Source organism: Tachysurus vachellii, chromosome 19 (genome assembly GCF_030014155.1).
Source record: "Tachysurus vachellii isolate PV-2020 chromosome 19, HZAU_Pvac_v1, whole genome shotgun sequence".
Classification (NCBI taxonomy): Eukaryota; Metazoa; Chordata; class Actinopteri; order Siluriformes; family Bagridae; genus Tachysurus; species Tachysurus vachellii.
Window position 1 is genome coordinate 19,456,497 of NC_083478.1, and position 27,536 is coordinate 19,484,032.

Below are 27,536 nucleotides of genomic sequence, written 5' to 3' on the forward strand. Positions count from 1 at the left end.
GTGTCAGGGGCTGTGGGCGGGGCTACTGTTAGCACATTTGTTAATGTACCTAATGTTTACTAATATACTAATACCTAATGTATACTAAAGTATACTAATGTTTAATACACTTTTACTTTACCGCGATATGATACATTATCAGCACACATGATAGTAGGTAGCTACATGCTACGGCTAACTTTTTTCTGTGTTAATGATAAAATAACGTTATGTACTTTCTCGATTACAACCTACAAATTACATGGAGCTGCACGTACACGTTGGCTTCACAGTGTTTGGATGTTAATGTAGGTTCACAAAGCCATGAGCATTAACAGTAAAGCAACATCCACCATTGTTGATGTGTTTGTGTTTGCCGCTGCTGCGCTAAAGTTGCTGTGTAACGTGACACGTATACAGTGACGTCAGACTCGGCCCTGTGATGCTCTCTAAACGATGGAAAGGCAAACCGGTTCTTAGAAGGTTCACCAGTGGAACCAACTTTGAACCAGCACCAGCTCTGAACCAGCACCCGGTTCTTTTTGGTAGAAAAGGGGCATTTGAGCTTCACGTTCTCCAGCACCTTCACCATCACCCTCATCTCTCCTGTAAACTTCTACAGACTCGCAGAATAGATACCAATATTCTGGTGGCTCATTTCCATTAATGGAAACCCAACCCATACATTTTTCAACCATCTCCTACCTCTTCTTCTTCCTCCTCCTGTGACAATTTGGTACCCATTCCCAAAGCGGGGACATATCCAGCTTTTTGCCCACGCTCTCTCCACTGGTGCACTGAACGTCCCAGACGGCTCTCTGTGAGACGTGGCTGGCGATCAAGCGCCGCAGTCTTTTAGCGTTGATGCCCATGTCCTTCCTGAGCTCCTCAGGTCAGATCTCTGACTGAGTGACTCCCAGCTCTATGAGAAGTGCTTAAAGCAGGACACAGAGAGCTACTACGAGGACCAGTGACGATGGGCATCGGGTAACTTCAGGTAACGTTAAGCTTGGCTTAAGTAGTCAGGGTTGAACAGGAAGTACGTGCACCCTTCAATCCACACCTGCTGCCACCTGTCAGGTTTAATCACTGTCCAGCGCTTATGGCTACCAACAGGAGGCAGGAGGATGGTATAGCAATTATTTACACCCCATTTAGATGCCTTATATCGGGTATTAATTTGTGTACTTAAACTGAAATTCATAACTTAGACCTCTGAATAAGGGGAAAAATAAAACAAGTAGTCAAAAATTTCCCCACCCCAAAAGTTTGAAATGGGAAATGACATCGTTACGAGTTCTGACTTGAGAGCTAACTCAAAAGCAGCATTATTTATTTTTTCTACTACACGGTTTCGTGTCCTCATATTGCTTTAACCATTTCTTGTTGTGTGTGTGTGTGTGTTTGACACACAAAAGCAACATGAGGTCACATTAAACATGGTCATCCCCTAAACCTAACTAAAAACAGGAGTCTCCTCTAAGCCTCGATGTCCCGTCTCCTGTAATAACTGGAATCACACTGGGATATGACGTCGCTGACACAACTGTAATTATCAGCTTCCGAACCACTTCACGAGCACATGATGGAGAAAAAAAATCGAAAATGCTCAATCAGAAAAGCTTGAGTCGAGACACAAGACATCAAGACTTTTGCCAAGACTGTAGGTCATCAGTTAGTTCTGTCAGTTAGATAAATGACTCAGTAGATTTATTTTTTATTGAATTCAGGTGATTTAAACTTTATACTGTGGTATAAATTATGGTGGTATATAATTATTTATACTGCAGGGTGCATGAAAATGGAGCAAGCAATGAGATTGTTACAGATTGCATTTTATTATGTTATTTATTTCTTTATTTTAAGTCAAGTGCATTCTTAGAATAACATTTAATTGTGCTAAATTATTTATTTTAATGACTTATTAAAAAAATAAAAAATAAAACAGGTGTTCTGCTACCGATCGGTGATAGTTTTTCCGTTTGCTGGTTTCTATTTCTACCTTAACGACTTCTATTCTATATTTATAAATTCTATTTCTTTTCTGAAAGCTTGGGAGTGTGACACAGAATTCAGGAAGCATTTAATGACACACTTTTCCCTGCAAATGAACTCCAAATGCTGTAAGCTCACTCGCTCGCACTTCCTTTTTAGTTTTGTTTTATTCCTGGCCACCGTGAAGCCGTGGTGATGACCGTGTCATGGAGAAGACGACTTCACTCCGGGGAACTAGCCAGCTATCTGAGGCCAAGCCGAGCAAATCCACTTGACTGCGGTAATTCCAGCACTTTGCCCAAAGTGACCTCAGTGCCGGGAACAGAGCGACGCCCAGTTACACAGCAGAGAAAGAAGATTTAACGTTAGCTCGTATTTTCCCTTCACTTTGTACATGCTTGTGAATAACTAAACTTTAATGTTTAGTGACGGGTCCCGAGTTCAAACGGTGTGAATCTGATGTTATGTGATGGAGCTCAAAAATGAGGAATGTCCAGTGAAAAATAAACACTGTTAATTGTCCTGGAACGACAAAATTGTTATAAAAGAATTTATCATTTAAAAATAAATAAACAAACAAACAAAAATAAATAAATACTCCTTTCAGTTAAAAAAACATCAAAAGTCAGTGTTTTTTAATGCAATAACGCTGATAGAGCAACTGAACAGATCATCAACCCAAAGATCATTTCCCCCCATTTACGGAATCAGAGAATAAAACTACAGCGTTAAAGGTATACATGATTAAACATGTTGATATATTTCCTATTTATGACGTCCTTCATTCCCCTGAAAGACTGGTAAAGATTTAAGTTGGTCTATTAATCGCTTAAATGTCAGCTGAACCTTTTCTACACAGATTTGTTGAAATGTTTTGATCCTTTCAGGAGTCTTAAGTGTGTTTTTAAGATCCAAAACATCCGGTCTTTGCTGTAGCTTAACTCTGTCCTGCGACTGACTTTTCTCAGTTTACTGAATTGATTCGATTTACAGTGATGCCTCGAGATACGAGTGCTCTGACATACGAATTTTTTGAGATACGAGCTGTGATTCGACCAAATTTTTGGCTTGAGATACGAGCAAATTTTTGAGATACGAGCATCCGAGCCGCCGCCGCCGCCACGCTAGAGCGGCTCTATGAATGGAAATTTAAATAGTCGGGTAATATGGATGCCGTAACCGGATTGGTGCGTGTCGACGTGGCCTGCCAGAACTGACGCGATGCTTGATTTAAGTTCGTTAATTTTAGTAAAGTTTAGTTAAGTTCCATTTAAGTGTTAAGTAGCATTAAGAGTGTACATTAGCGAGTAAGTGAATGAAAGTGAAAGTGTACGTACGAGACAAAATTCCTCCTGTTTACTTCTCCCTCAACCTCCGTGCGCATCTTCCGTAAAGTAAAACCAGTTTATTTTTTTAACACTCTTTTATTACTGTATGTTTTTATACAATATTTGTCATTTATAAATACAGTACTGTACATTTTTCATATTCAAAACACAAACAAAACAACTGGAGTGGAATTTTGCGAGCTGGAACGGATTAATGGGATTTCAATTCATTTAAACGGGGAAAATTGTTTTGAGATACGAGCAATTTGAGATACGAGCAAAGTCACGGAACGAATTAAACTCGTATCTCGAGGCATCACTGTATTTGTTTAGATTGCATTTGAATTTATTTACAGAAAGCTGCTTTTAAACATTACACAGAGAGAACGAGGTCATGGGGAAATAAGACGAAAGATTAGAACAGCCACGTGACGAAGATGGAATGAAGAGCTTTGCTGTGAAGCCTGGTGGCGTGAGCACGGCCGATAGTACGACGTGAAAAGAAAAGCCTCCGATCGGACTTATTCGATAAAACATACAGAAGACAGAAATGTCTCTAAGCAGGAATTTATGATGATAATGTTGATTAAATTCGCTCTCTGTTGCAGCACCAGGAGCGACAGCGGAGACAAAAGACGGCCGGTGCGTGAGAGCCGTGCTATTAAAGTTTAAACACAGCCATGAAATATTTAGCGGTGAAGCCCGGCGAACACATGTGGCTGGAACAGCTCTAATTCTCTCAAAACTCAAAGGGATTGCGTTTCCAGGCCTGGATGTGTGCGTCCACCTCGAAACCTGACTGCTGAGTTTTTCCGACTCGTTTAGAAGCTTTTATTTTATGGGAGGAAGAAAGCATGGAATTATTGACATGGTGAAGGTTACATTGAGGAGATGTTTACTCCATAGGTTTAGAAGGAGTCTCCAGTGCTAGCATCACTTAAAGCTTTTTATCCCCCCCTCCTTCAGTTACATATCTCTGAACATTTTTTTATCTTATTAACTTTAGTAAAGTATAAGAGAGTTTAGTGAAGGAACAATTGTTTAGTTGATTTTTAAATGATGAATCTCTTTGGATGGTTAATGTTTTTAACTTGCTTTTTAAAGTGACCCTTTACATATCTGGGTTCTACACAGAAAATGTTTTTATGTTCTTTACTACAGCGACAGACCTTCACGTTTTCTAAAGCCTTCTCTACTACCAGTGTACAACAGTCCAATAGGATCATTCAGAAACAGAAAAATGGGATGGCCCGAAGGTCATGAATAGAGATCACACACTTCACACACACACACAACTCAAAGCATTCAAAGCACCAGTTTTTGTCTCTTTTGTATATTAAAACAAACCCATTTTTCCCCCCAATAGAAAAACAGAACAAGTTCAGAAATAAAAGAAGAAGAAAAAAAAAAGAGAGCGAGACAAAATAAACAGCCATTACAAAGACCCACCTTCCATTATTACAGCCAAATTCCTACCTGGAACGGACGTAAAAGGTTTGCTCCTCATCTTTCATCCTTCTGTCCATTCAGAGGCATAATAAAGACTCAAAAGTTTTTAATGAGAGACAAACGAGAAGAAGCAGACATCAGAGGAAAAGTCAGCCTGAGACTGAGTGATAGAGTGGAAGAGAGAAGAAGCACCACCGAAACACGATATGAGTGTGTGTTTCTCTTACACACACACACACACACACACACACAAAGTGGCCGATTTTAACCCACAATACAAGCCTGCTCATCTTTAGGTTAAAACCAGGATTGTCATATTCTACAAAACCCACTACATTTTATTTTTTTTTACTCTAGACTGTTGATTTTTTGCCAGTGATTTGCAACCCAAACTGTTGTTGTTCTTGTTTTTTTAATGCAAATTATTAAGGTTTAGTGTATTGTATAAATATGTGGGTTGTGGATCACGGCTGGGAAATACAACAATATAATATTTACATCATGATAAGTTGCATCGCACTTTTCTGAGATATTAAGAAGTATCAGTTATCATAGCTTTTTAAATTCATTGACCTCTGGGTTTATTTCTGACCTGATTTTTCCATGCAAATCTGGCAACCCTGAATCTCCCGGAAATATCATGTTGTGGTTAAGAGTGAATAAACCGCACGCTGCTCCGTAGTGCAGGTACAGGCATGGGAACTATGAGGAAATCACCTTAATAAGCATGCTTCAGTGGAAAAACAAGTACACGGATGTTGACTCACGAGACCCAGACGCACTGTTTCACACTGCATGTGCTTGGTGCTTGGAATCGAGTCACAGTTTCTTCAGAGTGACTCTGTAATGCTGCGAGAAAACGTACCTGAGTGCCAAACAAAGAGCTCGGTGTTGGTGGACCAACCTGTCATTAAACCATTAAGCCTCCTCATCGAGCCGTATAAAAATCTGGGGCAGAACTGTGAAGCGTGACATTATCTAAGAATTACAGATGCTCCACAGATGTTTGGGTTTGAATTCTTAACCACTGACCTGGGTTAAGAAGTGAGTGTGTTATTTGGCTTGTTTTACTGTGTAGGTCTATTACTGCTGATTAACACCAAGTCACAGGCTGGTAGAAGGAATAACACACATGGTGGTGTGCTGTAATGGCAAAACTATCAACAACATCAGAGTTACTTCAGTGATTAGTTCCCTATAACAGGTATAAGCCAACATGAAGATCACAGAACCTGTCTATGAGAGAGAACACCAAGGAACAGACAAGGAACAGGTCGGCCAAGTAAACAGATATCAGCTGAAGACAAACGTCGTGGAAGCCGTGAAGAAAAACCCAAAAATAACAGGCAATGACATCAACAACCTACACAGGGCAGGGAGTGAAGCTATCGCAATCCACCATTCAAAAAAAAAAAAAGACTGAGAGCAGAACTTTAGAGGCATAATACAAGATGCTAACTGCTCTTCAGCAGCAAGAACCTGAAGACCAGATTAACACAAGTGATATAAGAGATAAGCAACAAGTTGTGTTCTATACTTCAAGACTTATCTGATCCTATACTTTTGCTCACCTAAAGATTTCGTGATCTGATAAAAAAACGTTCTATGTTTTTTAGCACATCTAGACGTAAACACCAGGAAATAAAAGCAGAAATCCTAAACTCCTGTCCCATAACCTCCTTTTAATCTCAACTGAACTGGACTTGACGGTCCAACAGTTTTGGAGCAGACTGTATGACGTGTACTCGACAAAGAGCCAGTGAACAAAACAACCAAAGTTAATAATAAGTAGGCAAATAATCCAAGTCTATTGCAGAAGAAGATTTTTTCCAGATTTCCATAATGACCTATCTACAACCTAAACTCAAACCACATCACAGTTCTTCTTAAATGTCACGCCATGTTGTTTAGGACCGTCCCAAACTATCCCAGCTATTTACAAAACCATTTCCTGAACAATTAGTTCACACAGCTTAATGACGTCGCCTGAACAGAGTATATGGAGACTGAAGATAGGTATACGCTGAATAATTGAATAAAAAAATTGGTTGTGAGCTTATTTAGCGTCACCCAGACCAAAGACGACAAACGTCTTGAAATACACAGCAGTGCTGATGGATTCTTTAGAACCTAACGCTCACTTTGAAGATGTTTCGGTCTATGAAACGATCATCAGTGACGTCATCAAAACGTAAACACAACGTAGTTTGTTCCATCACAGGTCCATCATCAGAGGATCTTCACTGAATGACCTGACATGGACAATATGCTTAATAAATCATACGATCACTAAAAGAATTTGGCCAAAACTTTTCCAGGATCATCTCTTGCAGCTTTAGTCAAGTATTTATTTTAAAAAAAAAAAAAAAAGAATAAATAAATAAATAAATAAATAAATAAAACAAACAAACATTTTTATGAATAAATACACGCACACACATTATATATATATATATATATATATATATATATATATACACATAATTATATTTATATTTAAATTATAATTATATATATATATATATACACATTTTGAATTAATAGCCTGATTCTTTAATATTTAAAGAAATTTATTTTAATTATTTATTAGATAATTATTTATTAGATAATTATATATATTAAACAATACTACAGCTCCATGTTTTCATTATAATTATAAATCTTATATTTTTACACCATCATTAGAGAAGTAAGTAAAACTAAAGGACTCATTAATCTGAGGTAAACTTACAGCATGAAGCGTTGAAAGTAACCCAGATGTCCAGATGAAACTTTTTTGAAAACTTTCCACGTACAGCAACTTCAAACTTTCAACAAATTTGTCATAAATGATCAGAAATGACCAAGTTAAATGATGTAAAATGATAAAGTTTAAGGCACGCGAGGGCTCCTCGCGCGCCGTGGATTCATTCCGACGGTTAACGAAGAGATTCAAATAAAACGCACGAGACTGTTTAGATTACCTTTAAAATGCGCGAGCGACGACTGAACAAACCGGCAACATGTCCAACAATCCCAAAACAAAACCCCTCGGTTTGTTCAAACGAGTCTTCACTTCTCCGCCATGTTTCCTCAAAAGGTTTTTTCCATACTTCGCCTTCGAGTGGGGAAAAAAAAACCTCTTGAGTAGGCAGCAGGCGCCAGAAAGGAGTTTATTTCGGGCACCTCCCCTTCAGTAGGACGCAAAACAAAGACAGCATTTTGTCTTCAGTTCACAGACCTGGGGTTGTGTCCAAAACCACCCTACTGCACTAAATAGTGTGTTACAATAGTACACAATGAGACTGTACCAGACTATGGTCAAAAGAAAGTGTTCCTTTGTTCTGTGATCACAGAAATGTCCTCAAAATGTAAACAATAACATGCAACCAATCAGCCAAATGTGATCAATCAATCATGTAGTCAATCAAATGTGATCAATCAAATGTAGTCGATCAACTACATGTGATCAATCAAGTGTAATCAATCAATTACATGTGGTCAATTAAATGTAGCCGATCAAATGTGATCAATCAAATGTAGTCGATCAACTACATGTGATCCATCAAATGTAGTCAATCAAATGTGATCAATCAAGTGTAATCAATCAATTACATGTGATCAATCAAATGTAGTCGATCAAATGTGATCAATCAAATGTAGTCAATCAACTACATGTGATCAATCAAATGTAGTCGATCAACTTACATGTGATCAATCAAATGTAGTTGATCAAATATGATCAATCAAAAGGTCAATCAACTATATGTGATCAATCAAATGTTATCGATCAACTATATGTGATCAATCCAATGTAATCGATCAACTATATGTGATCAATCAAATGTAATCGATCAACTATATGTAATCAATCCAATGTAATCAATCAACTATATGTGATCAATCCAATGTAATCGATCAGCAGTGATTAATCAAATGTAGTCGATCAATTGTGATCTATCAAATGTAGTCAATCAACTACATGTGATCAATCAAGTGTAGTCGATCAAATGTGATCAATCAAATGTAGTCGATCAAATGTGATCAATCAAATGTAGTTGATTAAATATGATCGATCAAATGTAGTCAATCAACTATATGTGATCAATCAAATGTAATCGATCAACTATATGTGATCAATCCAATGTAATCGATCAACTATATGTGATCGATCAAATGTAATCGATCAACTATATGTGATCAATCCAATGTAATCAATCAACTATATGTGATCAATCTAATGTAATCGATCAGCAGTGATTAATCAAATTAGTCGATCAATTGTGATCTATCAAATGTAGTCGATCAGCAGTGATCAATCAAATCAGTCGATCAACTACATGTGATCAATCAAATGTAATCGATCAACTAAATGTGATCAATCAAATCAGTCGATCAACTAAATGTGATCAATCAAATGTAGTCGACCAACTAAATGTGATCAATCAAATGAAGTCAATTAACTAAATGTGATCAATCAAATGTAGTTCTTTAGTGAAATGTGATTTGCCAAATATACTTGATCAGCCAATTGTGATTAATCAAATGTAACTGATTAGCCAAATGTGATCAGGCAAATGCACTGGATTAGCTCAAGTCTTTCAAGGATAAAGAATAAATTAGTTCAAGGATAGATTATGAACTTATGAGACTAATCCATCACCCCATTGTTTTATTCTTTATACTTGCTCAATTCAGCTGAAATGCAGTTTTTCTCTGCTATTAAAACGAAAATATTTTTTTATCAAATTCCACAAGGTTTTTTGTGACATCAATTCCCCACTAGAGGGCAGTGTGCGATTGACGTTTGAATCAAAATCTGCAAACACAAGTTTTGTTCAATTTTTATTATAGTTTATTTAGATTTAATGAAATGATTTCATTTGATTATCATGCTTGAAATACATTGTTCTCACAGACAAATAATTAACTGTAAAAACACAATTAGACTCAACAGCAGCATGATAAAAGAAAGCGTATTTACAGTCATTAAAGTATAAAAAAAACTTTTACATACTTTCTTCTTTTCTTTCTTTTCTTTTTTTACACTTCAGTTGGTGATTCATCAGGCAGTAAATGTAAATAATAAGTATACACATACAACAAACATAAAATAAGATAGACAAATTATGCTTTGGTTCATTTCTGTGGATAAATATGTTTAATACATGAAGGAGAAAATTGTGAGGAGAACAGTGCAGAATATGACAACAGACTGTACGAATGTTTCCTATTTTCTTTTCCCAAACGAGAACAACAAGAGCAAAAAGGCTGAATATCACCAAAAATACATGTACTGCATGTAAATGGATTATAAAATTGATTATAAACAGATTTGATGTATAAAAAAGGAATCATTTTAAACAGATGCCTAAAAAGAAGAGAATTTGAGAATGTGATTTGTCTCTTACTTAAAATCGTCCTTTTCTGTCATCGTCCATCATCACAAACACAATGGTATGATTTCAGGTCATGGTGACTCTAACAGAGCCAAAATGATAGCTATCTCTCTCAGAACAGCACCAGTGCCTTCTCTTAAACAGTCTGCTCGTTTTTTTCTTATATGATCCGTTCTATTCTGTCTTTAAAACTAAAACATCTACGCTTACTAACATAAAATCAAAGAAGTGAGCGAACGCATTTTTAAGGCATATGTCTGGAACATCGGTCGTGTTTTACCACGTGGGCCGGTAACATTCTGGGCTTATTACAGTGTGATATGAATGTTTTTGTCCCTTGTAGTGTCCTTTAAAGAAAATTCACACACATACACACAAACACAACCTTTAAATGTCACAACCTAGTCTAGATTTTTAATGATTCTCTGGAGTAAATCAGCTGTACCCAACTTGTACTAGCTTGCAATAATTAAAGGTGTCATTTGTCATTTTTAAATGTGTGTCAAAATCAGGAATAATCTTACAACGTCAATGATATTTAAGAAAAACAGAGATTTGTTTTATTTTTCTGCAGTATTTCTCTTTATCTGGTTTATTTCAGACTTCCATTTAAAAAATTTCCAGCCCAGAAATAAGCTCCACCCCCAGTCAGAAGTGAGATGCCCAGTTTGGCTATTATTCTTAAATCTCTAAAAGGAAAATGAAAGCTTGTTAATGTTGTTACTGGAATCATGTTTCACAATACAGGTAACAAAAAACAAACAGCTCCTTTAAGGAAAGAAAAGCACTCAAGAAAGGTGTAGTGAACCAATGAGGACTAAAACTTCATCACATTTCACATTAAAAATTTCCATAGTATTATTTTATCAATAGCTGTAGTTAGATATTTTTTGTATTAAAAAATACGAGTAGGCATGAACAGAATTTTGAAAATGTCAGACAGTTATTACCGAGGCGATGTCTTGTGTTTCATTTCTTTTGACTCCAGTCGGTTTTGCGTCACAGCGTCACAGCTTCCTGAACTACACGCGAGTCCCACATGAGACCTGAAGCACTACAGCGAAGCCATCATTTGACAACAGGAGCCAACCATTGCAGCCGTGCTGTCTTGCTGTGGGCAAAAAATATCAGATAAAAAGGGGAAAGAAATAAATAAACCCCAGAGTCTCTTGAGTGTTGAACACAGACATCGAATCAGAATGGTGTATCCATCTGACTGCCTTTGGCACCAGCGATAACGACTCCGTAACTGCTCTCCTGCCAGCGCATCCACATCAGTCGCACCTCCTTCTGGACCTAAAACACACACACATGCATACATACATATATACTGGATCAATACCACACAATAATAGCATGTCTGTGTGAAATACAGGCACTCTTTCATTTATAATATTTTGTTTTATGTTGTATTTTGCTGCTGTTATTGTTATATTGAAGCACACAAATTATTTATCTTTAGTAAGCACAGTATCCTGGGCAGAGTCACGGTGAATCTGCAGTCTATCTCGCTGCAAATGAGATGGAAATACGCCGTGGATCGGATGCCAGACTATTACAGACACCACACACACACACAGACACACACACACACACAAAGATGGAAGGAAACTCAAAAAGCAGAAGAAAACCTTCATGTGGAGATAATACAATGTGGAAGTGCACAAACATGGAGGGGTGCCAATACTTTAATCCACCCAAAGTATTGGCGTACAAACTTTTATACTCACCTCTTGGTTGAGGAAACAGTACAGAATGGCCACTATGAGACCCTGAAATCAATAAAGAAGTAGGAAAAAATGTAAGTGAGTGATGATGGCAGTACAGCATTATAGATACGCACACGCTATTAAAATGATCAAAACTAAAAGCTGGACTTTTTTTTTCGGTTCCGTATAACCTCATATTCGGATTTGCAACCCTACAGTAACAGTAAAACGTTAAACGAACACATGGCTACCAGCAGCCCATGCTTTAACCTTTCAGCGTAAACCTATTATGGAAAGAATAAAGTAGAAAATGTTCGGCTTTTTGTGTAATTATGCTCCTTATGTTCCTTCCATTTATGTAATTATATATTTACCTGAAGGCCTTCATCGCTGGGAAAAGTACTCCAAAAAAAGTAAAACCAGTACTCAAGACTATACATCATTATGTACGCAAACATCTGTAAAACATCTGTAAACTCCATGTCTAAAAGTATATAACAGCTGGAAAAGTAGCAAATGTAAACAGAATGGAACAGAGAATGTCCTCACTGTTCATTTTTTTATGACTATTATTTATACCCAGTGCTTAAATAGTTCTCAAATCTGATTGGTCGGATTCATTTTCTATAATAGCATCTAATCGGACTGCTGATTCACTAAAAGTAACTACAAACAGATGAAAAGATTTCAGTCCTGAGAGTCTTTGGGCACAAAAACCAGCTCCTTTTCTTTTCATCTTTTTTTTTTTCAGCTGGAGTTGAAGCCACTTTTAGTTGCTATGATAATGATGATGATGATGATGATGATGATGATGATGATGATAAAGGTGACTATACTGTATATCAGATATGATTATGAGTGAGTGCAAACTATCCGAGGAGATTAATCTCCCCTGATGAGAGGGAATAAGAGACAGTGGTCATTAAACAGCATATGAAGGATATTGGTGTAGATGTGATGTGTTTTTTATTTCAGTAAGAAAGATGACAAATCTTTATTTTCTAAAGCTTACTGAAGATACAGCTCGACGGAAACCCGACTAAATGTCTCTATTGTCACATTTCACAAGATTTTTCATTGATTTTACCAGGACATAAAGCAGTTTGTGTGTGTGTGAGTGTGTGTGTGAGTGAGAGAGAGAGAGAGAGTGTGTGTGTTAAATCTAATAAATCGTGTGAATAACGATACATAAATGTAGTAGAGGAGAGAAACATGTACTGACTGTTCTCATTAGTTTATCTGGATTCAGATTTTCGAGGTGAAATCTCGTTCAAGCCAAAAATTCAAAAATTTAACACAAAACTGCACAATTATTATTTTTCGAGTATAACAAAAATAAAATGCAAAAACGAAAGCGCAGAACATAAAATCCCCTTCCTAAACGTCCTTTATGAAAGTCACACCATGACCAGCGCATCAATTTAGTAATAAAATGAGTCCTGATACTTAAAGGTGGGGTCTCCGTTGTTTGAAAGCCAATGTTGACATTTGAAATCACCAAAACAAACACGCCCCTAACCCAAATGGGTCCCACCCCTGTATTGATAGCTCCGCCCACACATACATACGTAACCCAGGCGACTAATGGAAAGAAATGTGTCTTTATCATAGCTGAAGGGAAGAACAATACGATTGCAGATAAACAAACAAGCAAAAATGACACACAAGTATAATCATGTAAAGGACAAAGACATATATTAGTTCTGTGTAACAAAGCAAAACCAACGTTACTCACCTATCGAGAAGGAAAAAAGCGCCTCGGCGTCTTAAGTAAAGTTGGTCACATATTCACAGATTGGAGTTTCCCGAGTCAATAACTCCTGAGCTAAACACTGTTACTACACAAAACACGGTTGTAGCTGCGTCTCTACATTACTACGATAGAAAAGAGGTGTTATTTGTGTAGTAACAGCGTTTAGCTCAGGAGTTATTGACTCGGGAAACTCCAATGTGTGAATATGAGCCAACTTCCTGCTCCTCCAGTTCTCTCCAGCGCTGGAAAGCTGATCCTATATTAACACGTCCTACTTCTTACCTTATCGCAAGCCTTTCTTCTCTTTCTTTCTTTGTTTTTATCCTCCATTTCAATGTAAAAACCGCTTTCTGTTAATGTCACACATGCGCACTGAACACTCTCTCCGCCCATATTGACAAGACACGCCCCTTTCTGCTCATTGGCTACATGTTTGTTTTGATTTTTGTTTAGTATTCGGCCCGACTCAGTTTTCTGAAGCATTTCTCAAAAATCGGAGACCCCACCTTTAAATACCAGCATATTGTCTATCGTTTGTTAATAGAATTTGGATTCAAAGCTAACGTTTAAATAAGACACAGAGAGTATTATTAGAACCCCAGTTAGTGTTTTCAGCACTTTGTTCTTCCAAGGTCTTGGCATGGACCCTGGGATAAAACGTCTAATATGTGAACGCCACTGTGTGTAACCACAGGCTGTCTGGTGCTAGTAATTACTGCTCGTTTTGAAATATTTCTTGGAAAAGTGGCACATTTCGCAGGTTGGAAATGGCAAAAAGATGTGCAGGTTGGTTTACTGCGGCTTTCAGGGAGAATGAAATGAGAAAAAGTGCAGCGCACTAAGGCAGGGCCGTACTGCACTTCAGACCCAGACTGAGAACGTGTGATATACACTCATCCATTTTAATTAAAGACATGAACAGTGAATTTACAGAACTGAATAAGAACAGATAATGGAAGAGATCCACCTACTCAACACGTGTGGGGAATGTTATTTTAGTCCATATGAATTCAATAAAAACTCTTTATTTTAAAATGCCCTTTTTCAGTTCATAATTAAACTTTTATTTCCTAATGATAATAAAAAATATGATAATTGATTTGATCCCGTCAGTCAACATCGTAGGGGCGGAGTCAGAGAAAATCGTTAGCTGTTCGTTTATTACTGTAACATATTCATTATTTATATATCATTTATTGATTCATTAGTATATTTATTGCTGTGTTTACTCGTTTTATTATTCATATCATTGGTATGTTTATTTATTTGGTTGTTTTGGAATAAAATGTCATTCGGAATATTGTGTTTTAGTAGTTTCTCTTTTTTCTCTGTATTAAAATTATGAAGGAGCTGACACTGGAGACTCCTTCCTTACATGTGAAATAAACATTTCTGCACAGAAAACGTCAACCTTTGTGAATTAGCTGTAGAAACGCTAACACGTCTGAACGAGGGCTTTAATATAAACCTGTAGTTTAAAATCATAGCCTGGGATTAACCTGTCAGTCTTTCTGGCCAATCAGAATTGAGAATTCAGCTGCATTTTGTTAAATAATAAACAGATGAAGCCTTTTAATGTATTAGCACTGGATAAGCTGATTAGATGTAACTCCATGCAGGAACAGCGATGAACAGAAATCATGAGCTTGTGACACACGTCATTTGGGCTGCACGATGCTGGAACGTGACTGGATGGATTATGTGAAGGTTAAAGGAGACGTGAAGCGTCAGTGATGATCGACAGGTACCTGAAAGGAGCCGAGGCACAGCTCTAAACACAGACGCAGGCTGATGTTAGTGTAGTCCGGCAGGAAGTTGAACACCACGTAATGTGTCCCGAACAGAGGGATGAGCAGAAGAGTCGACTTGGTCAGGCGTCTGAAGAAGAGAACGAGAGAAAAAAGACGTTAGGGCTCGTTTATAACTGTGAGATTCTGCACGAGGGAGATTACACGCAGGTCCTTTTGCAGGTACGTGGGTGTGGTATGCATTTAAAAGGGCAGCTTTTCAAACTGAACATGATGTCATCGGTGACATTTGCGCTGTTGTGTTTGGAAATGTGTTAACCCTATAAAGTCTGACTAAATTCTGTCATTCTGTCAGGACTTGTAAAGCAAAGTCTCCATATTATCTGAGACTAATAATAAAATGATTTCAAACATGCTAGTGTTTAGAAAAAACAACAACAACAACAACAAATGTTTGGATATGGCGAGATTTTCTGTATACTCGACATGTAAGGAGTCTCCAGTTTCAGTACTTTATAACAATCTGTAAGTTTTCCATCACCTTCCTGGACATGGCAAAGCTGTAAGATGTTTTTTTAAGTACTTCAAAATGTCAACAAAGGATATAAGGGAACAATTGATCACAGCTACTAGTGAAACCTGAGGAAAAAGAGGAATAAAACACTATCATGTCGTGTTTCGTTTCATTTCCGACATATTTTTTTTATTTACGTATCATATGATATGGTATAACTTCTATGAAACAAATAAGAGAGACATGCAATAACGAGTGAAGTAACACCTTATCGTGTGGATGTAAGACAGATGACTCTGTAGTGGAGAATAATCACCCCATACTGACCTCTTAGTGCATGTGAGAAACTGGCTGTGATGATGGTGTTAAACAACAAGCAGCTGATGTAGAGGAACAGAGTTCTGTAGTTGTCAGATCTCTAAATTTAAAAATCCTCTTTGTAATTAAATATGATGTGGACAAGAACAAGAAGAAACCGAATGTCAAGTCGATTAAAGATTCACAAAAGGAGGATTTAGGCATTGTGTTCATGTACTATTACATATGACAGGTAATTAACCCTAATTCTAATTCTGTCTCTCTCTCTCTCTCTGGCTGTCTCTCTCTCTGGCTGTCTCTCTCTGGCTGTCTCTTTCTCACTTGCTCTCTCTCTCTCTGGCTGTCTCTCTCGCTGGCTGTCTCTCTCTCACTTGCTCTCTCTCTCTCTGGCTGTCTCTCTCTCGCTGGCTGTCTCTCTCTCACTTGCTCTCTCTCTCTCTGGCTGTCTCTCTCTCACTTGCTCTCTCTCTCATGCTGTCTCTCTCTCGCTGGCTGTCTCTCTCTCACTTGCTCTCTCTCTCTCTGGCTGTCTCTCTCTCGCTGGCTGTCTCTCTCTCACTTGCTCTCTCTCTCATGCTGTCTCTCTCTCGCTGGCTGTCTCTCTCTCACTTGGTCTCTCTCTCTCTGGCTCTCTCTCTCTCGCTGGCTGTCTGTCTCTCACTTTCTCTCTCTCTCTCTCTCTGGCTGTCTGTCTCTCTCTGGTTATCTCTGGCTGTCTCTCTCTCTGGCTGTTTCTCTCTCTCTTTCTCTCGCTTGCTCTCTCTCTCTGGTTGTCTCTCTCTCTCTGACGGACTTTCTCTCTGGTTGTCTCTCTCTCTCTCTCTGTCTCTCTTTCTGTTTCTCTTTCTGTCTCTCTCTCTCTCTCTCTCTCTCACACACACACACACACACACACACGAGCGATTCTCTTAGACTCAATACAAATCTCTCAGCTCTTCAAAACGAATTTGTTTCTATGTAAACAGACAATAGTCAGATATAATGTCTGTAATATGAATATGTAAAAATGTTTGTCTCTGTGACACACGGTCCCGCGCAGTTCCGTGTCCTCTTTACAGCCTACAGATGTTATTTTACATTATTACTCTGTTTTCTAATTCCTTCTGCTCGGAGAGAACCTCTTCAATTTAAAATCCACAACATGATAAAAATACACTTGAGTGAAGAGATGTGTATTGTGTTTGACCTATACTGTAGAGAGAAAGAGAGAAAAGTGCGTCTACGCTGATGTCAAATCCATATCCGGCTGAAATGGAAAGATTTACGAGGTGGATCCATTAGAGATTGCTATTAGGGGAAAAAAAAAACATACAAACACACACACTCTTCAAATCCATTTATGATAGCTTTCAGATTAAAAAAAAATAATTTGTTTATTAATTATTTATTTATCTCCTCACATTTGGTAAAGCTTTTATTTTTTTATTCTTTTATATTTTTCGTTCTTTGCTAAAAAAAAATCTGAATTTTTGGCTTCCGGCCAGAAATCACCGAAATTAATAAACGAGTGGAATTAACTCCAAAGACAGAAACAAAAATGTTCCTTTTAAAATTGTAATTTTAAGCCATTTGGAATGATCGTGTATTTGGAATAATTAAATTAGCTTGTATCTTGTGTTAATGTTAAAAGCTTAAAATGTCACACAAAAATCTGGAGAGGTTTCTTGCCTGTATTGTGCCGAGTTGTTGAACTGGATTAGACGCGGGTTCAACTTCTGCACCAGGATCCTGATGATGTTCAAGAACAACAGAAAGTTGATCTGTATAAATTAAAAAAAAAAAAAAAAAAAAAAGTTCCAGTGAGTTATGCAAGAAATAACAGACTTAGTGATGTGATGTTATGTTATAAGAAACTATTCACTGATGAGGTGATGTGATAAAGCAGAGATACTGGAGATGATTATTCTCTAAACTGCCCGTGAAAACTCCTCATGAAGTGTTACAGCACAGCAAATCCACAGTATGTGGTACAGTAGGAAGTAGGAAGTCTTTGAGTATCCGAGTGTGTGCTGGTTTACCCCGATAGATATGATAATGGGACCCTTGATGATCCACCAGTAAGGAGAATCCTCGTTAATGTCCCAGCATCTGAAAATATATGTTCACATGTTCATATATATCGGGTCAGACATCAACATTCGACATAACAGATGTGTTGTGCGTCCAGTGATGTAGCAGTGACCACAATGTTCTAATGGATATAAAGGATGTCAGGTCAAGTTGCACAAGCAGAACGTTCCTGACTGGGAATAAGAGCAAGATATTTACTCTGTGTCCTCAAAATAGAGCCGGGAGACGATCCAGAGCAGGATAAATACCAAAGGACCTCCTGCAGGAGAGAGAGAGAGGGAGAGAGAGGGACAGAGAGAGAGAGAGAGAGAGAGAGAGAGAGAGAGAGAGAGAGAGAGAAGGGGAGAGAGAGAGAGAGAGAGAGAGAGAGAGAGAGAGAGAGAGAGAGAGAAGGGGGGAGAGAGAGAGAGAGAGAGAGAGAGAGAGAGAGAGAGAGAGAGAGAGAGAGCGAGAGGGACAGAGAGAAGAGGAGAGAGAGAGAGAGAGAGAGAGAGAGAGAGAGAGAGACAGAGAGAAGGGGAGAGAGAGAGAGAGAGAGAGAGAGAGAGAGAGAGAGGGAGAGAGGGACAGAGAGAAGGGGAGAGAGAGAGAGAGAGATAGAGAGAGAGAGAGAGAGAGAGAGAGAGAGGGAGGGAGAGAGAGGGACAGAGAGAGAGAGAGATAGAGAGAGAAACATCATGACTAATCTGTAATGGAGATCATGTGGAGAGGAAATTTGGTCTACTTAATTATTCTTATTCAAACCACGTGAGAGATAAACAAAAAAAAACAACAACAACACAACAACAAGTTCTTAATTAACTCAAAAGGGCCACAGAGTCATGTAGCTCAGAAATGACTGACACTCCAAATGACTCTTAACTGAAACATTTCATCTGTCCAAATTTAATATGTAAAAAATCTGAAAGACAGGATGTCCAGATTCAGATCGCAGGATGAACCCAAGTCATTTAATTCTGCCTTATCGGTCAGTTCAGTTTATGTTTTGTTCAGATCGATGTGAACCACCTCACGAATATATTATTCTTAATGAACGTATGATGTGTGTGAACATATAATGGGTCGCTCATACAGACAGGAATAGGAGGAACATCTGTTTGAGTCGTGCACTGGGATCTCATGGGATGCGATTCGAGTGTTTTTTAGTTCCATGCTGGTGCGAGCGAGCGAGCGAGCGGATACGAGACAAACAGCACTGGTAAATAGTAGACTTAACATTTACAGCATTCATTCATCCTTAGTAACTGCCTGATCAGGGTTTCAATAAGTCTACTGATTAGCCAGGATGTTAATTCCCTAATCAAGGAAACTGCATGATATTTTAAGGATTTTGCGATTTTTCTAAATGAAAGTGAATTTTTTGCACATTTGAACCGAGACACATAAAAACACACATCAGCCAAATCTCTTAAATTTGGGATCAAACATGAGTACAGCTCTCATACAAAGTCATTACAGACTGTATGTGTCTTTACTGCTTAGGAATTTAAAAGAAGAATCCTTTGCTTAAAGTTTCACCAAATCACACAAAGAGTTTGAAAAATGCTGCCGCAAAACAAAGCGTAGGTATTTTTTTACTGCGTCAGTCACAAAAAACTCCGAAATCCCAGAGGGGCTGATCAGGCGTTAGTAGATTTTATATTTTATCCATAACTTTTATCTATATTATATTAACTATGATATAAGTGGGGGGGCACGGCGGCTTAGTGGTTAGCACGTTCGCCTCACACCTCCAGGGTTGGGGGTTCGATTCCCGCCTTGTGTGTGTGGAGTTTGCATGTTCTCCCCGTGCCTCGGGGGTTTCCTCCGGGTACTCCGGTTTCCTCCCCCGGTCCAAAGACATGCATGGTAGGTTGATTGGCATCTCTGGAAAATTGTCCGTAGTGTGTGATTGCGTGAGTGAATGAGAGTGTGTGTGCCCTGCGATGGGTTGGCACTCCATCCAGGGTGTAACCTGCCTTGATGCCCGATGACGCCTGAGATAGGCACAGGCTCCACGTGACCCGAGGTAGTTCGGATAAGCGGTAGAAGATGAATGAAAAGAATGAATGAATGATATAAGTGGAATAAGTAAGTATAAGTGTATATATCACCACACCACCAGGGGGCATTGTAAGAAAGTAGGATTTCACTTAGGACCCTCAAAGCTTCAGAAACAGCCGAGAATATCGTTCCAAGTTCCTGTGTGCTGCTTTTCATCTGTTTTTTGATCCTTGCTGCAAATTCCTGGCATCAAAAAATCCTGTGAGGTAAAAACCCACATGAAGTCCTAAACTGATGAAATTGAGTAACAGAAGAGTCCAAAATTTTGATTGCAATTAGCAACTTATCAACATGGCTGGAACGAAATTGGAAAAAGTCACTTTTCATTCGGTTTGTGGTGCTTGATGACGGAAGGAATTAGTGACAAGAACAACGTAGTGAAAAAAATCACCATGAAAGCAGGTCCTGTGAGGAGACAGCCTGGGTTAGGTACAAGGAATAATAGAACAACATGCCAGCATCAAACCATAAACCCGTTAAAATGAGTCACATACAAGCCTGGAAATCTGTGTATAGTGATTAGACTAACAAATGTGGCGCTGTGTCGGTGTGTGGCGCTGGATGACGACAGAAATTTGCAGCAAGAAAAACACCATTGATGAAAAGCACCATGAACTCAGATCCTGCGAGGAGAACCTGGTACAAAGATTGTGTCGTGTGTTTTTCACTGATCAGACTGCAGAGAAGAATGTGAGTCAGACAGAAAGTGACGAATGATAAGCAGTCGAGTGTTAAACTACTTTATTGATTTGAGGGCCGCTCGGTGGTGAGCGGATTCTTATGACTGGCTGCTTGTGTGTATCGGATTGTTAGGGTTTTTTTTTTGTCTGTTCTGATTCTGGGTTCCTTTACTTTTCATTATGCTGATCTTTTCTCCATTTCACACCATTCTGATGATCTCCTTTGCCAAATAAAGCCCTGCTTTCGGTTCCGTTTCTTGCTAACGATACGAGACAAGTGTGAGAAAGGTACTGAAGTGTTGAGCATAGTGTCACAGTGATATCACACTTCAGCTATGTCATGATGTGCTCTAAAATGCCGCTCTTTTATGCATGAAATAGTTTTCAAATTGTTTTCCTTTTTTAAATCCCCAGCCGCAGCAAATCCATATTGTGTAGTTAATATCCATGTGATTGAAATTTTAGGACTATACTCTGTAGATATGTGGGGGGGGGGGGGGGTGATGGACAGTAAAAGAGTGATGAAGGGGTGGGGCCACGTGGACAGTAAAAAGTGATGAGGGGGCGGAGCATGATGGACAGTAAAAGAATGATGAGGGGGTGTGGCCATGTGGACAGTAAAAGAGTGATGAGCGGGTGGGGCCCGGTGGACAGTAAAATGTGATGAGGGGGTGGAGCATGATGGACAGTAAAAGAATGATGGGGGTGTGGCCATGTGGACAGTAAAAGAGAGATGAGGGGGTGGGGCCTGGTGGACAGTAAAAGAGTGATGAGGGGGCGGAGCATGATGGACCGTAAAAGAATGATGAGGGGGTGTGGCCACGTGGACAGTAAAAGAGAGATGAGGGGCGGGGCCTGGTGGACAGTAAAAGAGTGATGAGGGGGGTGGGGTCAGGTGGACAGTGAACTAGTGATAGGGCGGGGCCTGGTGTACAGTAAAAGTAATAAGGGGCGGGGCCTGGTGGACAGTAAAGAGGAGAGGGGATGGGGCTGAAGAAAGAATCTTGAGGAAAATTTGTCAAAACGAAAGGGATAATGTGTAAAACTATAAGGTGAAACCTGACACCTGAGGTGTGGCATTTTGGATAAATCCACAGTTACAAATAATGTAATTACTTTCGACATCCATTTATATCTCTATTATCAATTTTCTGTGGGGACAGAAGAAGAAGAAGAAAAGAAAATGAAGGCACATTGATTTTATCTGTTGGTTTTGGCTCAATCCTTAATCATCAAGGTAAGAATCCATGGAGATAAAGTCTGCACTATGTTATAAACAACTGCCTTCTAGGCATAAAGCACATGGAGCACTATTAGAGAAGCAGCAGTGGTGTTAAGCCCCCTTACCCCAGCCCAGCAGAGAGAAGCCCCAGAGACAGGGGCGACTCCGAGCAGACAGCAGTAGAGAGTTGAGATACACCGCCTCCACCAGCAGCCAGGAGAAATTACTCATCACACAGTAATGACAGAACACGACAGAAGCCTTACAGCCTGCCTGCGTGAGAAAGACAAGGGGGAATTAAGAACAGAGACAAACTTATTAACAGCAGAAGAAAAGAAAATTGTTGAAGAGAATAAAGTGGTAAAGTCATGCTGTGATGTAGCTGGGAAAAGAAAGACAAGTGTTAGACATGGAGCTGAGGGAAATATCACGTATGTACAGAATAAAACCTAACACAACGATGCTGTTGGACAGGAACATAATTAACGATTATTTATCGATAGTGCTTACTGAGACCACTGCACCACATCCATCCATCCATCCATCCATCCCTTCATCCATCCATCCATCTATCCATTCATACGTCCGTCCACCCACCCATCCGTTCATCTATCCCTCAATCCATCCATCCATCTGTTCATCCATCAGTTGATCCATTCATCCACCCATCTGTCCATTCATCCATCAATGTGTGTGTTTTATCTATACAGACTTACAGTAGAGAGGGAACAGTGGTCGATATCTTCGCTGCCAAAGAGCGTAGCGTCCTTAATGAACACAGATGCTGCTTTGAGGATGAAGCTGATGAACAGCTGGATGTGGATGTAGTTTCTTGCACAATGCAGCCTCCTTCATATACACAGACACCACACGGACACACACACAAACACACACAGTCACAGCCATGACACATTTATCACTGAAAAACTTAAAGTAGAAGTAGTAGAAGAAGAAGAAGAGGTTGGGGTTGTGCTATTATAGTAAAAATAATCAACAATCATGATGCTGATAAGACTCTGAAATTTCCCAGTGTTTTCTTCCTTAAAGGAACTACAACAATCAAGATTGACCAATCAAGAATGTAACAACTCTGTGGTATAAAGCTGAAACACCTCGTCTAGATGAAGCGATAATCCTCACAAAGAGATGTCCGCTGTCTCTGCTAGCAAAAGGCCACAGTCTATTTTGTCTGCAGCAGGTAAATTGCAATCACCCACCATAATGGCTCTGTCTATCGCAGCGGTGGTCCGTCGCATGGCAGTAATTAATTTACTCTTTTCAGCCCGCTGAGTGTTATCAGATTTAGCATCTGCGGCGGCCCAAACCTAAATGACAACGTGCTCAATTAATGTCGGTGCTTTTCTTGACAATCACGGTGGATTAGATTTGCTTTTAGCACCAAGCTCAGAGAAACCGATAAAAGGTTTTACGACAGAAGGAAAAAAACTTCAAGGAACTTCAAGGAGTTTGGGCCAAAACATAAAAAAACCAACAAAACAAAACAAAACAAAAGAAAGACTGAAAAGTGTACCTGAAGATCAGCAGGACTACAACCGCCACGGACAGCGAGATCAGAGAGGCTCCGTAGCCGACGGAGTAGATCAGTCGCACCGTGGTGAAGTATGATTCCTGACATACGGTAGACACAATTAACCATCATGCTGTTCTGAATGAAGGAGTCAGTGAGATAAGGGACATGTGAATGACATGCCTGTGTAGCAATTTTACAGAAATCACACAGGAGGTTGTAAGTAAGGAATCAGGACTGCTTGTGAATTGCAGAGCAATGGACGATGACCAAAGTGGAGAATAAGAGATTTAATCTGAGAGTGCAGGATGAAGAGGAAAAGTTTGCATCCTTTATATTTTCTGGGTGAAAATGAATTAGAAAATCTTTTTTTTACTGTCAAAAGTCAAGTCAGATATGTTTACTTCACTCTTTATTGTCCACTTGTGACCTCTGAATTATCTAACACTATAAGGAAGTCTTTAAACTCCGCCTACTACATTATATACTCTTCAGATGAGACCGATTTTATATTTTGCATAAAAAAAATTACCAAAAGAAAAAAAACTGTAAAAGTCATCTTCAAAGTTCAAATGAATGCTGAAGTTCTAACATCATAAAAGATCAAGATTTTTAGGTGTTACAAATTATGCAAATGTATGCATATTTAATTAAAGCCTAATTTGCATAAATAAATATAAATGTTTTTTCAATACAAAAAAAAACATGTAAGAATATCAGCAACTGTTTACTGTCATTTCCTGTCTTTTCTTATAATTGAGTGTTTATAAGGCTTTCATAACACCTACATAAGCGGTCTTTATGACAAACCTACATAGACATTTTTAAAGATTTTTGAAGACACATCAGACCTAAAAAAAAGTTTTGATCCTATTCTGTCATACAAGGCTTCAAAAATGTTTTGGGGGAAACTTTTAGCTAAACAATAAATTCTGAGGACAATAAAGATTTCTGAATGAACACATACAGTACATAAGGAACAATTAACCCATCTGTGGCTGGGTTGGTTTTCTACCCGGGAATCAAAACTGGGCTGCAAGGGATCCTGCCACTGGATCACCAGGAACCAATACATGACTTTCATTCATTCATTCATTCATCTTCTACCGCTTATCCGAACTACCTCGGGTCACGGGGAGCCTGTGCCTATCTCAGGCGTCATCGGGCATCAAGGCAGGATACACCCTGGACGGAGTGCCAACCCATCGCAGGGCACACACACACACTCTCATTCACTCACGCAATCACACACTACGGACAATTTTCCAGAGATGCCAATCAACCTACCATGCATGTCTTTGGACCGGGGGAGGAAACCGGAGTACCCGGAGGAAACCCCCGAGGCACGGGGAGAACATGCAAACTCCACACACACAAGGCGGAGGCGGGAATCGAACCCCGACCCTGGAGGTGTGAGGCGAACGTGCTAACCACTAAGCCACCGTGCCCCCCATACATGACTTTTTATAATTAAATTTAAAAAAAAAAAAAACATTTGACTGTATTTACATCTGTATTAAATTAAACCGTATCCTTAATGACCTAACAGAAGCTTTCCATTTTTCCATAAAACATTCCTACACTTTCCATAAGAAACTCATTCGGCATCAAGCTGTCAGAAAACGGGGGTGTCTTCGTGATAAAATTCAGACCCAAACCCAAGGATAGCTAAAAAATATGATTTATTACTGTACATAAAAACACAAAACAAACACAAATCCCGGGAAATACTGGGAAAAAGAAAAGAAATCAAAACTAAAAAAAAAAATAAGACACACGAAGACAATACAATGATGAGGATTCCGCACTGCCCAAGGCAAAGCAGACAGAATAAAAAGGGAGACAATTAGACACATGAGGAACAGGTGTGCTGAGGCGAGAAGGACTTAGACAAGGGCAGGGCAGACACGTGAACACAAAACAGAAACAAAAAAACACATGGTACACGTAAAAAGTCCGGGCGTGATCCTGACACAAGCGACGGTTGTTTACATGTGACAGTCAGGTTAAGCATTCAAAGCATAAGACTAACTCTGAATTAACAAGTCCAGTTATCCATCTGGGAACTAATTAGGTGGCATTTCACTCGAGTAGAAACCCTCAGACCTGCTGATGTTGATGATATCGTATCATATACAACGTCCTTCTGTAAAAGGTCACGCGTGACACGCATTTAATGACCGTCATAAAATATTTCTTATTTATCTATGAACATTTATGGTTTGTAATCAACTGACCGCAGCTACTGTATAAAACTAGACTGATCAAACTGGGACAACACCAGCAGATTTGTTTAGATGTAAATCCTGTAGCTTTGGTATTATCTTGCTTGTAAATGCAAAAGGTTTGGGTAAAGACTGCACTGACCTCTGGGATGTCGTCGTCGATGCTGCAGGCTTCGTGGTAGGGAGGGAACGGGTGCGACCAGCCCAAACTGGTGCAGTTACGACTCACTGTACCTACGGGACAACGAGTCAGATATTAAACATCCCTGATAAAAGATATCATTAAATATCTTCTATAGAAAACTAACGAACAACAGGCTGGTGTGATGTTCCATTGAATTGCTTCAAAGCAATTAGTGTATTATTATCACAGTTAATGTAATCACTTGTGTTTAGAACAGCTTTATTCTCATGTGAAGAATAATTTAAAGTTAAAGAAACAGCTTCTGACTGTTGACTTGGAGACTCGCCACGTGATTTACAGTGTCACTGTTGTGCTAGAGCTCAAATGGGATCAAAAACTGTAGAATAGTTATGAATTACTCGAACAATAGTAAGGTACGATGTAAGAGCTTGTGGATGCCCGCGTTTCTCTTTCAGCTCTATTACTGCTACGTATCTAAAAGCCGTACCACTGAAACATACACGGCTATGTTGTCTCCGACGATAAAGATGCAGAGGTCACAGCCTCCTTCTTAAGTGTCAGACACTTACGTGTAAGTTGTCAATCACACGTCCCTGATCAAAGTAAAAGCACACGTGATCATCCATGATGCAGCGTTACTGTGCTTTTACTGCCTCTAGAACATGTTCTTATGCAGAGATCATGAGAAAATTGAGTCATCGCGACAAAACCACTTTTGTTATGTCGCGATAACGAGAAAATGAAGTTGTTATCAAGACAAAACAAGAAAGGCAAAAAAAAAATAATAATAATGCATGGCCTCAGGAAATCACTCATTTTTGTTTCCTCAAATTTTTATTTATATCAAATAACTAATTATCTCGTCACAAAAATCATTCCATGCATATTTTAACATTGAAATAACCTCATATTTATTTGCCTATCATTTTATGTGTTTAAACCCAGTCTCTGTGAAGCTCGACTCGATCTTTTCTTCACTCTTCACTATCGTGTTAGCAGTTGCTGAAATTGAGTCAGTATTACGGGTTCTTATTTGGGGAATACTGGAGCCACTGGAGGATCCAAGCTTATTGAAACAAAGGCACTGGATCTCCTGGGAAAACATCCACCTGGCTTTAAGGTAATCCTGTTTAGAATGGAGACACATTTTTTTCTCAAGGGTTTGCTTTAAAAAGCTTCCCATCTAGAAACAAGATGAAATAAAAACAAGATTATTTACGTGTAATGAATGACCTTTCGACTTCTGTGGGATCAAACCAGACAGCTAGCCTTCACTCCCGTCCAATTCTCACTAATGTGTTTTGGTGTCCAATGAATCTATCACTGGTTCACTGTTTGTTCTTCATTGGATCACTTTTGGTCCAGATCAACCATTTTGGAGATGCTCTGATGTTCCCAGTAATCTAGACATCACAATTTGTCTCTTGTTAGTCACTCAGATCCTCACACTCC

General features: G+C 39.0%; 2 protein-coding genes across 7 annotated transcripts in view; both read right to left on the reverse strand.

The window, feature by feature from the left end:
• The window catches only part of gpsm2l (G protein signaling modulator 2, like), a 19,711-nt gene extending 11,774 nt beyond the window's left edge, over positions 1-7,937 (reverse strand). For 2 of the 4 annotated variants that reach the window (XR_009650038.1, XM_060894723.1), the window contains exon 1: positions 4,779-4,916. Coding sequence is in view for 2 of the 4 variants with exons in the window: in XM_060894723.1 (XP_060750706.1) it covers positions 4,779-4,828 (50 nt within the window). In the remaining 2 variants the exon portion in view is untranslated. Of the gene's footprint in view, positions 1-4,778; positions 4,917-7,482; positions 7,559-7,714 lie in introns of those variants that run through there. The other 2 variants (XM_060894724.1, XM_060894726.1) reach the window with 2 other exon arrangements.
• A 1,897-nt stretch (positions 7,938-9,834) lies between these two features.
• Positions 9,835-27,536, reverse strand: part of ghrhrl (growth hormone releasing hormone receptor, like) — a 38,612-nt gene continuing 20,910 nt past the window's right edge. Inside the window, exons 4-15 of one of the 3 annotated variants that reach the window (XM_060893745.1) lie at positions 26,082-26,173; positions 23,718-23,815; positions 22,903-23,035; positions 22,312-22,459; positions 18,440-18,500; positions 18,190-18,259; positions 17,840-17,931; positions 15,340-15,469; positions 11,860-11,901; positions 11,318-11,425; positions 11,080-11,240; positions 9,835-10,818 (exon numbers count right to left, since the gene is read on the reverse strand). In XM_060893745.1, the coding sequence (XP_060749728.1) occupies positions 11,324-11,425; positions 11,860-11,901; positions 15,340-15,469; positions 17,840-17,931; positions 18,190-18,259; positions 18,440-18,500; positions 22,312-22,459; positions 22,903-23,035; positions 23,718-23,815; positions 26,082-26,173 (968 nt within the window). In that variant the 3' untranslated portion in view covers positions 9,835-10,818; positions 11,080-11,240; positions 11,318-11,323. Of the gene's footprint in view, positions 10,819-11,079; positions 11,682-11,859; positions 11,902-15,339; positions 15,470-17,839; positions 17,932-18,189; positions 18,260-18,439; positions 18,501-22,311; positions 22,460-22,902; positions 23,036-23,717; positions 23,816-26,081; positions 26,174-27,536 lie in introns of all 3 variants that reach the window. The other 2 variants (XM_060893744.1, XM_060893743.1) reach the window with 2 other exon arrangements.